The 13010-nt window shown below is 44.3% G+C and overlaps 1 protein-coding gene across 15 annotated transcripts in view; it reads left to right on the top strand.

The window, feature by feature from the left end:
• Positions 1-13010, top strand: part of LOC115149987 (arf-GAP with coiled-coil, ANK repeat and PH domain-containing protein 3) — a 160264-nt gene that overhangs the window by 71386 nt on the left and 75868 nt on the right. For all 15 annotated transcript variants that reach the window (XM_029692831.1, XM_029692835.1, XM_029692836.1 and 12 more), the window contains exons 4-6: positions 1056-1109; positions 10911-10969; positions 12285-12468. In XM_029692831.1, the coding sequence (XP_029548691.1) occupies positions 1056-1109; positions 10911-10969; positions 12285-12468 (297 nt within the window). The remainder of the gene's footprint in view (positions 1-1055; positions 1110-10910; positions 10970-12284; positions 12469-13010) is intronic.

Genomic DNA, 13010 nt, shown 5'->3' on the forward strand with positions numbered 1-13010 from the left:
GAGTAGAGTAGATTAGAGTAGAGTAGAGTAGAGTAGAGCAGAGTTAGAGTAGAGTTATAGTGGAGTAGAGTAGAGTAGAGTTAGAGTAGAGTAGAGTAGAGTAGAGTAGAGTTAGAGTAGAGTAGAGTAGAGTTAGAGTAGAGTAGAGTAGAGTAGAGTTATAGTGGAGTAGAGTAGAGTAGAGTAGAGTAGAGTAGAGTAGAGTAGAGTAGAGTTAGAGTAGAGTTATAGTGGAGTAGAGTAGAGTTATAGTGGAGTAGAGTAGAGTAGAGTAGAGTAGAGTAGAGTAGAGTAGAGTTAGAGTAGAGTAGAGTAGAGTAGAGTAGAGTAGAGTAGAGTAGAGTAGAGTAGAGTTATAGTGGAGTAGAGTAGAGTTATAGTGGAGTAGAGTAGAGTAGAGTAGAGTAGAGTAGAGTAGAGTAGAGTAGAGTAGAGTAGAGTAGAGTAGAGCAGAGTTAGAGTAGAGTAGAGTAGAGTTATAGTGGAGTAGAGTAGAGTAGAGTAGAGTAGAGTAGAGTAGAGTAGAGTAGAGTAGAGTTATAGTGGAGTAGAGTTAGAGTAGAGTAGAGTAGAGTAGAGTAGAGTTAGAGTAGAGTTAGAGTAGAGTTAGAGTAGAGTTAGAGTAGAGTTAGAGTAGAGTAGAGTTATAGTGGAGTAGAGTAGAGTTAGAGTAGAGTAGAGTAGAGTAGAGTAGAGTTAGAGTACGTCTGAAATAGAGATACTTCATCACATTCCTCTAGTTTCTACATTCCTTAAAATGTCCCCTCTTCAACAATACACCAGTTGAAATATAAACAGCATTGTCCAGACATAGACCATGTTCCCCCCTAGCCGGTGAAATATATACATGAAGATATTAAGAGAGATTAATGAGAGATATCTGAGACCTTCTTTACTGCTTCCCACATAAATGTTTTTCAATACATTGAATTGAACTTCTTCCTGTACCAGCTTGCTAGCTGGCGGAGTAGAATGAATCTCAGTGATGATCTGTAAGTGAACATCAACAGACTACAGTAATTGTCTGTAACCTGAAGGTCTCTCTGTGTCTCTAGGAGTGTCTGGAGAAGTGTGGGGAGAGCCTGCAGGAGATCGTCAACTATAACATGGTGAGACACACACACACACACACACGCACGCACGCACGCACGCACACACACTACATTCAGAAAGTATTCAGACCTCTTGCCTTTTTCCACATTTTGTTACGCTACAGCCTTATTCTAAAATGGATTCAATACTTTTTTCTCCTAATCAATCTACACACAATACCTCATGATGACAAGGCTAAAACATTATTTTTTTTTGCAAAATATATATATATATTTTTTTGAAATACCTTATTTACATTAGTATTCAGATCCTTTGCTATGAGACTTGAAATTGAGCTCAGGTGCATCCTGTTTCCATTGATCATCCTTGAGATGTTTCTACAACTTGATTGGAGTCCACCTGTGGTAAATTCAATTGATTGGACATGATTTGGAAAGGCACACACCTTTCTATATTTCTATATAAAGGTCCCACAGTTGACAGTGCATGTCAGAGCAACAACCAGCCGTGAGGTCGAAGGAATTGTCCGTAGAGCTCTGAGACAGGACTGTGTCTAGGCACAGATCTGGGGAAGGGTACTAAAAAATGTCTGCAGCATTGAAGGTCCCCAAGAACACAGTGGCCTCCATCATTCTTAGAAGTTTGGACAATTTTGGGCCTGACCTCAACTTCCCCCAAAATTCTGTTCTGCAGGATAACACACTCTAAAGTGCAGTTATACACAGCAAAACATTTTGGTTGGTACATTTTAAATACTTTAAAATCTTTCGCCTAATTCTGTTTTTCGCCCAAATTCCATATTCTTTGTTTAGTTTTTCCAGATCCCACAAATTTTTCTGGTTTTCCTCCAGTTTTTTGTCACACTTTTTTAAAATGGAAAAACAACAGAATTAGTCTGTGTTAAACCACATCAGGGGTCGATTTTTGATGCATGTGATGAGTTTGCAAATCAAAGGCCCACTTGTGGTGCCACTAGACAGTGAAAAATGAGTAAGTGAACCTTTATTTATTGTAATTTAAATGAATTGTTGTGTTGTTAGATTCTGAAGTTTACATATGACATGACAATGACATGGAGTCATTAACTCGTTTTTCAACCACTCCACAAATTTCTTGTTAACAAACTATAGTTTTGGTGTCACAAATAATGTCGTTTTGTTGAAGGGAGGACCAATACGCAGTGGGAATGTGGATGCTCATCTTTTAATTACTTTAGAATAAAGACGGGAAAACAATAAACATGAACGACTAGAACAGTGTGGCAGGCCAAACAAAGCAGTGCTCACAAACAACTACCCACAACCCCAAAGAAAAAACAAACACCTGTTTATAGGACTCCCAATCAGAGGCAACTAGAAACACCTGCCTCCAATTGACAGTCCAGCACCCAACCTACACATAACACAAAACCTCTGCCACGTCCTGACCAAAACTAATACAATTACTCCCTCTGCTGGTCAGGACGTGACATTTGGCAAGTCGGTTATGTGGATATATTGAAGCAACATCTCAAGACATCAGTCAGGAAGTTAAAGCTTGGTCGCAAATGGGTCTTCCAAATGGACAATGACCCCAAGCATACTTCCAAAGTTGTGGCAAACTGGCTTAAGGACAACAAAGTCAAGGTATTGGAGTGGCCATCACAAAGCCCTGACCTCAAGCCCATAGAAAATTTGTGGGCAGAAATGAAAAAGCGTGTGCGAGCAAGAAGGCCTACAAACCTGACTCAGTTACACCAGCTCTGTCAGGAGGAATGGGCCAAAATTCACCCAACTTATTGTCGGAACCTTGTGTAAGGCCACCCGAAACGTTTGACCCAAGTTAAACAATTATAAAGGCAATGCTACCAAATACTACTTGAGTGTATGTAAACTTCTGACCCACTGGGAATGTGATGAAAGAAATTAAAGCTGAAATAAATCACTCTCTCTACTATTATTCTGACGTTTCACATTCTTAAAATAAAGTGGTGGTCCTAACTGACCTAAGACAGGGAATTTTTACTAGGATTAAATGTCAGGAATTGTGAAAAACTGAGTTTAAATGTATTTGGCTAAGGTGTATGTATGTGGAAAAAAGTCAAGGGGTCTGAATACTTTCCAAATGCACTGTATGAGATTGTCAACTACAACATGGTAAAACACACCCATATACACGCTGTCTCTCTTTCTCACACACACACATTAACACATGCACACACACGCACTCTCATGCATACGCATGAGCATACAGAGCCTCCAGCCTCCCGTTACCACATGGTAAGACACACACACACACACACACACACACACAAACACACAAACACTCTGTTCTTCCATCTTGAGTCCAGAGTTGGAGGGAATGTTTAGAATCAGAGCACACAGCTGTGTAGGAGAGACAGACAGTACACACACAAACACACACACACACACACACACACACACACACACACACACACACACACACTGTGCTGCTTCCATATGTGATAGACATGATGAGTGCCATGGGGTCTCTGAGCCTATTAAGCAGGGGTCATAGGTTTGGTAGAGAACTAGTTGTAAAAGTTAAGGGGGGAGAGAGAAAGACAGAGAGGGAGAGAGACAGAGAAAGAGAGCAGGAAAAAAGAGAGGGAGATAAAGAGAGAGAGAAAGACAGAGAGGGAGATAGACAGAGACAGAGAGCAGGAAGAAAGAGGAAATTCCTATGTCTTTTTAACAGTTGAGCTAAAATCTCCTAAATACTTCCTGTTGTTTAACTAGTCAGTTCTTAGGGACCCTTCCCTCTTCTCTTCCTCTCCTCACATATCTGTGGTCATCACAACGTTTTTATGGTCAGATCAGGATTTTGGCCTTCTAATAAAATCATGTTACTAGTGTTTGGTGTTTTTGATGTTGACCTAGTTTGTAATCTCACCTCTAAATAACTTTTCAACAAATTTCAGCCAGTTATGGAAAAAAAACGATTAGAAAAATGTTACTGCTGCCAGATATTCTGAACAGCCGTTTCTAGTTTGGAGGGGCTGTGTACTGTAAAAGTCAAGGTCTGTGTTTAGTGACGTTGTAATAATAGCATCTGGTTTGGTGTTATTTTGGCCATTCAGGGACACCGTACTTGCTGACAGGTGCAGATTAGTGGATGATTCTCCATCTCCCTCTCTCTCTCTCCCTATCCCTCCCTGTCTCTCTCTCCCTATCCTTCCCCCTCTCTCTCTCTCTCTCTCTCCATCTCCCTCTCTCTATCTCCCTCTCTCCCTCTCTCTATCCCTCTCTCCCTCTCTCTCTCTCTCTCTCCCTCTCTCCCTCTCTCCCTCTCTCCCTCTCTCCCTCTCTCCCTCTCCCTCTCTCCCTCAACACCATTCCTGGTCTGAGATCAGAGGAGAACATGGAGTATCTCTAACTGGATATTCAGACATTCTTCTATGTGAGGTGAATGATGCGTCTTGCCATAGAGATCCAGCGTTTACAAAAAAATGAGTCTGATTGTCCCAACGCGGGAGCTGTATTAATGAACTGAAATGTGTGAGTGACACCAGAGAAGAAGAGCTGAAGTGAAAACAAAAGCTTTTCTTCTCCAGCAGGATAGAGAGAGGGAAGAGGGAAGGAGAGGGAGGGAAGAGGGAGGGAGGGAGGGAGGGAAGAGGGAGGGATAGAGAGAGGGAGAGAGGGAGAGAGAGAGGGAGAGAGAGAGAGAGAGAGAGAGAGAGGGAGAGAGAGAGAGAGAGAGAGAGAGAGAGGGAGAGAGAGAGGGAAGAGGAAAACAGGGCAGTCTACTCCAGCAGGTGGTGTTTTCTTCTCGTCTCATCAAGCAAGGAGTTTTTGTATGAAGGTCAATGAGAGAGAATCGAATTTGGTTAACAAAAAAATGTAATGTCTTATTTTATACGTGTGATTTGATCAGATAGAAGTTCCATAGTGCTTAGGTTGTTACCTGTGTACTGCTAAGTAGGATGCTTCAACCCCAACTACATGTACAAATTACCTCAACTAGCCTGTACCACCGCACACTGACTCAGTACCGTAACACCCTGTATATAGCCTCCACACTGACTCAGTACCGTAACACCCTGTATATAGCCTCCACACTGACTCTGTACCGGTACCCCCTGTATATAGCCTCCACATTGACTCAGTACCGGTACCTCCTGTATATAGCCTCCACACTGACTCTGTACCGGTACCCCCTGTATATAGCCTCCACATTGACTCTGTACCGGTACCCCCTGTATATAGCCTCCACATTGACTCTGTACCGGTACCCCCTGTATATAGCCTCCACATTGACTCGGTACCGGTGCCTCCTGTATATAGCCTCCACACTGACTCGGTACCGGTGCCTCCTGTATATAGCCTCCACATTGACTCTGTACTGGTACCCCCTGTATATAGCCTCCACACTGACTCTGTACCGGTACCCCTTGTATATAGCCTCCACACTGACTCGGTACCGGTACCCCCTGTATATAGCCTCCACACTGACTCGCTACCGGTGCCCCCTGTATATAGCCTCCACATTGACTCTGTACCGGTACCCCCTGTATATATCCTCCACATTGACTCTGTACCGGTACCCCCTGTATATAGCCTCCACATTGACTCTGTACCGGTAAAGCATACAGGTTGCAGTGGTGGGTGGTATAAGGGGCTTTGGTGACAAAACGGATGGCACTGTGATAGACTGCATCCAGTTTGCTGAGTAGAGTATTCAAAGCTATTTTGTAAATTACATCGCCGAAATCGAGGATCGGTAGGATAGTCAGTTTTATGAGGGTATGTTTGGCGGCATGAGTGAAGGAGGCTTTGTTGCGAAATAGGAAGCCGATTCTAGATTTAATTTTGGATTGGAGATGTTTAATATGAGTCTGGAAGGAGAGTTTACAGTCTAGCCAGACACCTAGGTTTTTGTAGTTGTCCACATATTCTAAGTCAGAACTGTCCAGAGTAGTGATGCAAGACGGGCGGGTGCGGGAAGCGAACAGTTGAAAAGCATGCATTTGGATTTACTAGCGTTTAAGAGCAGTTGGAGGCCACGGAAGGAGTGCTGTATAGCATTGAAGCTCGTTTGGAGGTTAGTTAACACAGTTTCCAAAGAAGGGCCAGAAGTATACAGAATGGTGTTGTCTGCGCAGAGGTGGATCAGGGAATCACGCGCAGCAGGAGCGACATCGTTGATATATACAGAGAAAAGAGTCGGCCCGAGAATTGAACCCTGTGGTACCCCCATAGAGACTGCCAGAGGTCCGGACAGTAGGCCCTCCGATTTGACACACTGAACTCTATCTGAGAAGTAGTTGGTGAACCAGGCGAGGCAGTCATTTGAGAAACCAAGGCTGTTGAGTCTGCCGATAAGAATACAGTGATTGACAGAGTCGAAAGCCTTGGCCAGGTGGATAAAGACGGCTGCACAGTACTGTCTTTTATCGATGGCGGTTATGATATCATTTAGTACCTTGAGCGTGGCTGAGGTGCACCCGTGACCAGCTCGGAAACCGGTTTGCACAGCGGAGAAGGTACGGTGGGATTCGAAATGGTCGGTGATCTGTTTATTAACTTGGCTTTCGAAGACTTTAGAAAGGCACGCCAGGATGGATATACGTCTATAACAGTTTGGGTCTAGAGTGTCACCCCCTTTGAAGAGGGGGATGACCGCAGCAGCTTTCCAATCTTTAGGGATCTCGGACGATACGAAAGAGAGGTTGAACAGACTGGGAGTAGGGGTTGCAACAATGGCGGCGGATCATTTTAGAAAGAGAGGGTCCAGATTGTCTAGCCCAGCTGATTTGTATGGGTCCAGGTTTTGCAGCTCTTTCAGAACATCTGCTATCTGGATTTGGGTGAAGGAGAAGCTGGGGAGGCTTGGGCAAGTGGCTGCGGGGGGTGTGGAGCTTTTGGCCGGGGTAGCCAGGAGGAAAGCATGGCCAGCTGTAGAAAAATGCTTATTGAAATTCTCGATTATTGTGGATTTATTGGTGGTGACAGTGTTACCTAGCCTCAGTGCAGTGGGCAGCTGGGAGGAGTTGCTCTTATTCTCCATGGACTTTACAGTGTCCCAAAACTTTTTGGAATTAGAGCTACAGGATGCAAATTTCTGTTTAAAAAAGCCAGTCTGCATTCCTGACTGACTGCGTGTATTGGTTCCTGACTTCCCTGAAAAGTTGCATATCACGGGGACTATTCGATGCTAGTGCAGTCCGCCACAGGATGTTTTTGTGCTGGTCGAGGGCAGTCAGGTCTGGAGTGAACCAAGGGCTATATCTGTTCTTAGTTCTACATTTTTTGAAAGGGGCATGCTTATTTAAGATGGTGAGGAAATTACTTTTAAAGAACGACCAGGCATCCTCGACTGACGGGATGAGGTCAATATCCTTCCAGGATACCCGGGCCAGGTCGATTAGAAAGGCCTGCTCGCAGAAGTGTTTTAGGGAGCGTTTGACAGTGATGAGGGGTGGTCGTTTGACCGCAGACCCATTACGGATGCAGGCAATGAGGCAGTGATCGCTGAGATCCTGATTGAAAACAGCAGAGGTGTATTTGGAGGGCAAGTTGGTCAGGATAATATCTATGTGGGTACCCATGTTTACGGATTTAGGGTTGTACCTGGTGGGTTCCTTGATAATTTGTGTGAGATTGAGGGTATCTAGCTTAGATAGTAGGACTGCCGTGGTGTTAAGGAAATCCCAGTTTAGGTCACCTAACAGAACGAACTCTGAAGATAGATGGGGGGCAATCAATTCACATATGGTGTCCAGGGCACAGCTGGGAGCTGAGAGGGGTCTATAACAGGCGGCAACAGTGAGAGATTTATTTCTGGAGAGATACATTTTTTAAATTATAAACTCGAACTGTTTGGGCATAGACCTGGAAAGTATGACAGAACTTTGCAGGCTATCTCTGGAGTAGATTGCAACTCCTCCCCCTTTGGCAGTTCTATCTTGACAGAAAATGTTGTACTTGGGTATGGAAATCTCAGAATTTTTGGTGGCCTTCCTAAGCCAGTATTCAGACACGGCAAGGACATCAGGGTTGGCGGAGTGTGCTAAAGCAGTGAGTAAAACAAACTTAGGGAGTAGGCTTCTGATGTTAACATGCATGAATCCAAGGCTTTTTCGGTTACAGAAGCAAGAAATGCGATGCCTGGGGACACACAGGGCCTGGGTTAACCTCTACATCCCCCGAGGAACAGAGGAGGAGTAGGATGAGGGTACGGCTAAAGGCTATCAAGACTGGTCGTCTAGTGCGTTGGGGACAGAGAATTAAAGGAGCAGATTTCTGGGCGTGGTAGAATAGATGCGATGCCTGGGGACACACAGGGCCTGGGTTAACCTCTACATCCCCCGAGGAACAGAGGAGGAGTAGGATGAGGGTACGGCTAAAGGCTATCAAGACTGGTCGTCTAGTGCGTTGGGGACAGAGAATTAAAGGAGCAGATTTCTGGGCGTGGTAGAATAGATTCAGGACAGTGGAGGTAAACCCAGGCACTGAGTGATGATAAGAGAGGTTGCATCTCTGGACGCGCTAGTTATGCTGGGTGAGATCACCGCATGTGTGGGACTAGGGACAAAGGAGGTATCTGAGGCATGTTGAGTGGGACTAGGGGCACTGCAGTACACTAACACAATGATAACTATCCTAAACAACAGTGTACAAGGCATATTGACATTTGAGAGAGACATAAAGCGAGGCATAAAGCAATCACAGGTGTTGGTTACTGGAAGGTATATTTAATTTAAAAATGCAAAAGAGATTGAAAATAAATTGAAATATATACAAAAAAGACCAAAAATACAAAATGTACACGAGAGGATGACAAACCACGTCTGCACTGCTACGCCATCTTGGTCTCGAAGACATCTCCTGAATATCATTAACTAGCTGTCTCTAAGCTCCTCAAAATCATTAACTAGCTGTCTCTAAGCTCCTGAACATCATTAACTAGCTGTCTCTAAGCTCCTGAATATCATTAACTAGCTGTCTCTAAGCTCCTGAATATCATCAACTAGCTGTCTCTAAGCTCCTGAATATCATTAACTAGCTGTCTCTAAGCTCCTGAACATCATTAACTAGCTGTCTCTAAGCTCCTCAAAATCATTAACTAGCTGTCTCTAAGCTCCTGAATATCATTAACTAGCTGTCTCTAAGCTCCTGAATATCATTAACTAGCTGTCTCTAAGACAGTTCCTGAACATCATTAACTAGCTGTCTCGATGACAGCTCCTGAATATCATTAACTAGCTGTCTCTAAGCTCCTCAATATCATTAACTAGCTGTCTCTAAGCTCCTGAATATCATTAACTAGCTGTCTCTAAGCTCCTGAATATCATTAACTAGCTGTCTCTAAGCTCCTGAATATCATTAACTAGCTGTCTCTAAACTCCTGAACATCATTAACTAGCTGTCTCTAAGCTCCTGAACATCATTAACTAGCTGTCTCGAAGACAGTTCCTGAATATCATTAACTAGCTGTCTCTAAGACAGCTCCTGAATATCATTAACCAGCTGTCTCTAAGCTCCTGAATATCATTAACTAGCTGTCTCTAAGCTCCTGAACATCATTAACTAGCTGTCTCTAAGCTCCTGAACATCATTAACTAGCTGTCTCGAAGACAGTTCCTGAATATCGTTAACTAGCTGTCTCGAAGACAGTTCCTGAACATCATTATATTTTTGAAACGTATTTGATAGCCTTTTCACATTTCAACTATTAGCGGTCTCACAGGCAGAATCTCAAATCACCCGCTCGCCACTCGGTCCTCCATTTGTGCGTTCAAGCGCTCCTCCTCCATTTGAACAAGTGTCCCAAGGCTGAGGGAGTGAAAATGATTGAGGTAGTATGGGATAATTATCCCCTCCGGTAGACACTTCGACTGAGACTGCAATGCTGCCGGCTTCATAGGGAAGTGGAATCCCATGAGGCACAGCGTCATTTTCTTTTCTTTTTCTTTTTTCTTTCGCAATTTCACACAAAAGAACGGAGAGAGGCCGAGGCATGCCTAATTATACGATACGTGCATTTCTTTATGTCTGATGTCGAGACATGACACATAAAATATTAAACAGCTCCCAAATTAAAATGTTTAACTGTTTATTAACTGAGGTTTATATTTTATAAAACGACATGGGAGGATTTGTTCATGTGAATTTCATGCATCATTCAAGTCGTGTGTCCTGAAGTTCATGGATTTATTTATCACCCTCGCCACTCTCTGGAAGTCACCCTCTGAGATACGTCAGAACACGTGTAAACAGAGGGACCTCCGAGAAAGTTGGTAGGGGCGAGACGGTGGTTTGGGATTCACTGTGTCTCTCTGTCTCTCTGTCTCTTTCTGTCTCTTTCTGTCTCTTTCTGTCTCTTTCTGTCTCTCTCCCCGACTCTCTCTCTCCCCGACTCTGTCTCTCTCTCTCCGTGTCTCTCTCTCCATGTCTCTCTTTCTCTCTCTCTGTGTCTCTTCCCGTCTCTCTCTCTCCCCGTCTCTCTCTCTCCCTCTCGCTCTCTGTCTTGGTCTTTCTCTCTCTCTCCCCGACTCTGTCTCTCTCCCCGACTCTGTCTCTCTCTCTCCGTGTCTCTCTCTCTCTCCCCCGTCTCTCTCTCTCTCCCTCTCGCTCTGTCTCTCTCTCTCCCTGTCTCTCCCCGTGTCTGACTCTCCCTCTCTGTGTTTATCTCTCCATGTCTCTCTCTCTCCCTGTCTCTCCCCCGTCTCTCCCTCTTTCTCATGTCTCTCTCTCTCCCTGTCTCTCCCGTGTCTCTCTCTCCCTCTCTGTGTCTCTCTCTCCCTCTCTGTGTCGCTCTCTCTCCCTGTCTCTATCTCTCCCTGTCTCTCCCCCATCTCTCTCTCTCCCTCTCTGTCTCTCTCTCCCTGTCTGTCTCTGTCTCTTTCTCTACAGATCCTATTTGACCAGGCCCAGAGGTCAATCAAACAGCAGCTCCACACCTTCATCAAAGAGTGAGTGTCATCCCTTCTTCTTTTGGTGTAGGCCTCTTCTTCTTATCTCATTTCAGTCCATAGAGATGGATAGAGGACTCTAGTACCCAAAAGCCCATTTTAGCATGGACAACACCATTGAGGACTTTCACCATTTTGAAGTAGGTTGGGACTTTCTATGAGTTAACGAAGGATCACATACGTCCATCCAGGTCATCAGGAGGGATCAGCCAATTAATTATACTCATGAGGGAACTTTCCAGCTCTACAGGTGCCACTAAATCAACCAACTTATACCTGTTCCAAAAACACCCTCCAGGTGGCAGTATGCACCATTTTCAGGTTGTTTACCAACTCATAGAACTAGTAGAAGAAGAACAGTGACTCCTTCAAAAAAGGAGATGGCCTCAATGGAGCTACCCTGTGTGCTCACAGATGCCTTAATGGGACAGTTACAACGGTGCGATCTCTTTACATCTCTATGTTTCAGTCTCTCATCTCTCTTCCTTCATTTTTCTGTTTGCAAAAAAAAAAGTAAAATGTGAGGTCCTCAATCAAGGTTTCCTTAGCCTGGTCCCAGATCTGTTTGTGTTGTCTTGCCAACAACTACTATAGTCTTCGTCACGCTAGACGCAAAATTCAGCTGCATTTTGGCAAGACAGCACAAACAGATCTGGGACCAGGCTAAGGTTTTCCTTAAAAAACAGGAATACAGAACTAAATCTCCCTGTAGGGAGATCTGTAAGTCTCTCTCTCTCTCCTCCCCCTCTAGGGACATGTGTAAGTCTCTCTCTCTCTCTCTCCTCCCTCTGTAGGGATGTGTGTAAGTCTCTCTCTCTCCTCCCCCTCTAGGGAGGTGTGTAAGTCACTCTCTCTCTCTCCTCCCCCTGTAGGGAGATCTGTAAGTCACTCTCTCTCTCTCCTCCCCCTGTAGGGATGTGTGTAAGTCTCTCTCTCTCTCCCCCTCTAGGGACATCTGTAAGTCTCTCTCTCTCTCCTCCCCCTCTAGGGACATGTGTAAGTCTCTCTCTCTCTCTCCTCCCCCTCTAGGGATGTGTGTAAGTCTCTCTCTCTCTCTCTCCCCCTCTAGGGAGGTGTGTAAGTCACTCTCTCTCTCTCCTCCCCCTGTAGGGAGATCTGTAAGTCTCTCTCTCTCTCTCCTCCCCCTGTAGGGAGATCTGTAAGTCTCTCTCTCTCTCTCCTCCCCCTGTAGGGAGATCTGTAAGTCTCTCTCTCTCTCTCTCCTCCCCCTGTAGGGAGATCTGTAAGTCACTCTCTCTCTCTCCTCCCCCTGTAGGGAGATCTGTAAGTCTCTCTCTCTCTCCTCCCCCTCTAGGGACGTGCGTAAGTTCAAGGAGACGAAGAAGCAGTTTGACCGTGTGAGGGAGGACATGGAGATAGCCCAGGTGAAGAACGCCCAGGCCCCCAGGAACAAACCTCACGAGGTGGAGGAGGCCACTTCCTCTCTCACCCTGACCAGGAAGTGCTTCAGGCACCTGGCCCTGGACTACGTACTGCAGGTGAGAGAGGCATCACATTTAACATTTTAGTCCAAATTACAGTTACTATGACAACCACACATCAGTTAAACTGTTGATCCAAGACAACCACACATCAGTTAACGATTGATCTATATAATAGTAATATAATACCAGTAGTATGACTGCAATACCAGTAGTATAATACCAGTTATATGACTGCAATACCAGTAATATAATACCAGTAATATGACTGCAATACCAGTAATATAATACCAGTAATATGACTGCAATACCAACAATATAATACCAGTAATATGACTGCAATACCAGTAATATAATACCAGTAATATGACTGCAATACCAGTAATATAATACCAGTAATATGACTGCAATACCAGTAATATAATACCAGTAATATGACTGCAATACCAGTAATATAATACCAGTAATATAATACCAGTAATATGATACCAGTAATATGATACCAGTAATATGACTGCAATACCAGTAATATAATACCAGTAATATGATACCAGTAATATAATACCAGTAATATGATACCAGTAATATAATACCAGTAA

The sequence above is a fragment of the Salmo trutta genome, chromosome 16 (assembly GCF_901001165.1).
Source record: "Salmo trutta chromosome 16, fSalTru1.1, whole genome shotgun sequence".
Taxonomy (NCBI): Eukaryota; Metazoa; Chordata; class Actinopteri; order Salmoniformes; family Salmonidae; genus Salmo; species Salmo trutta.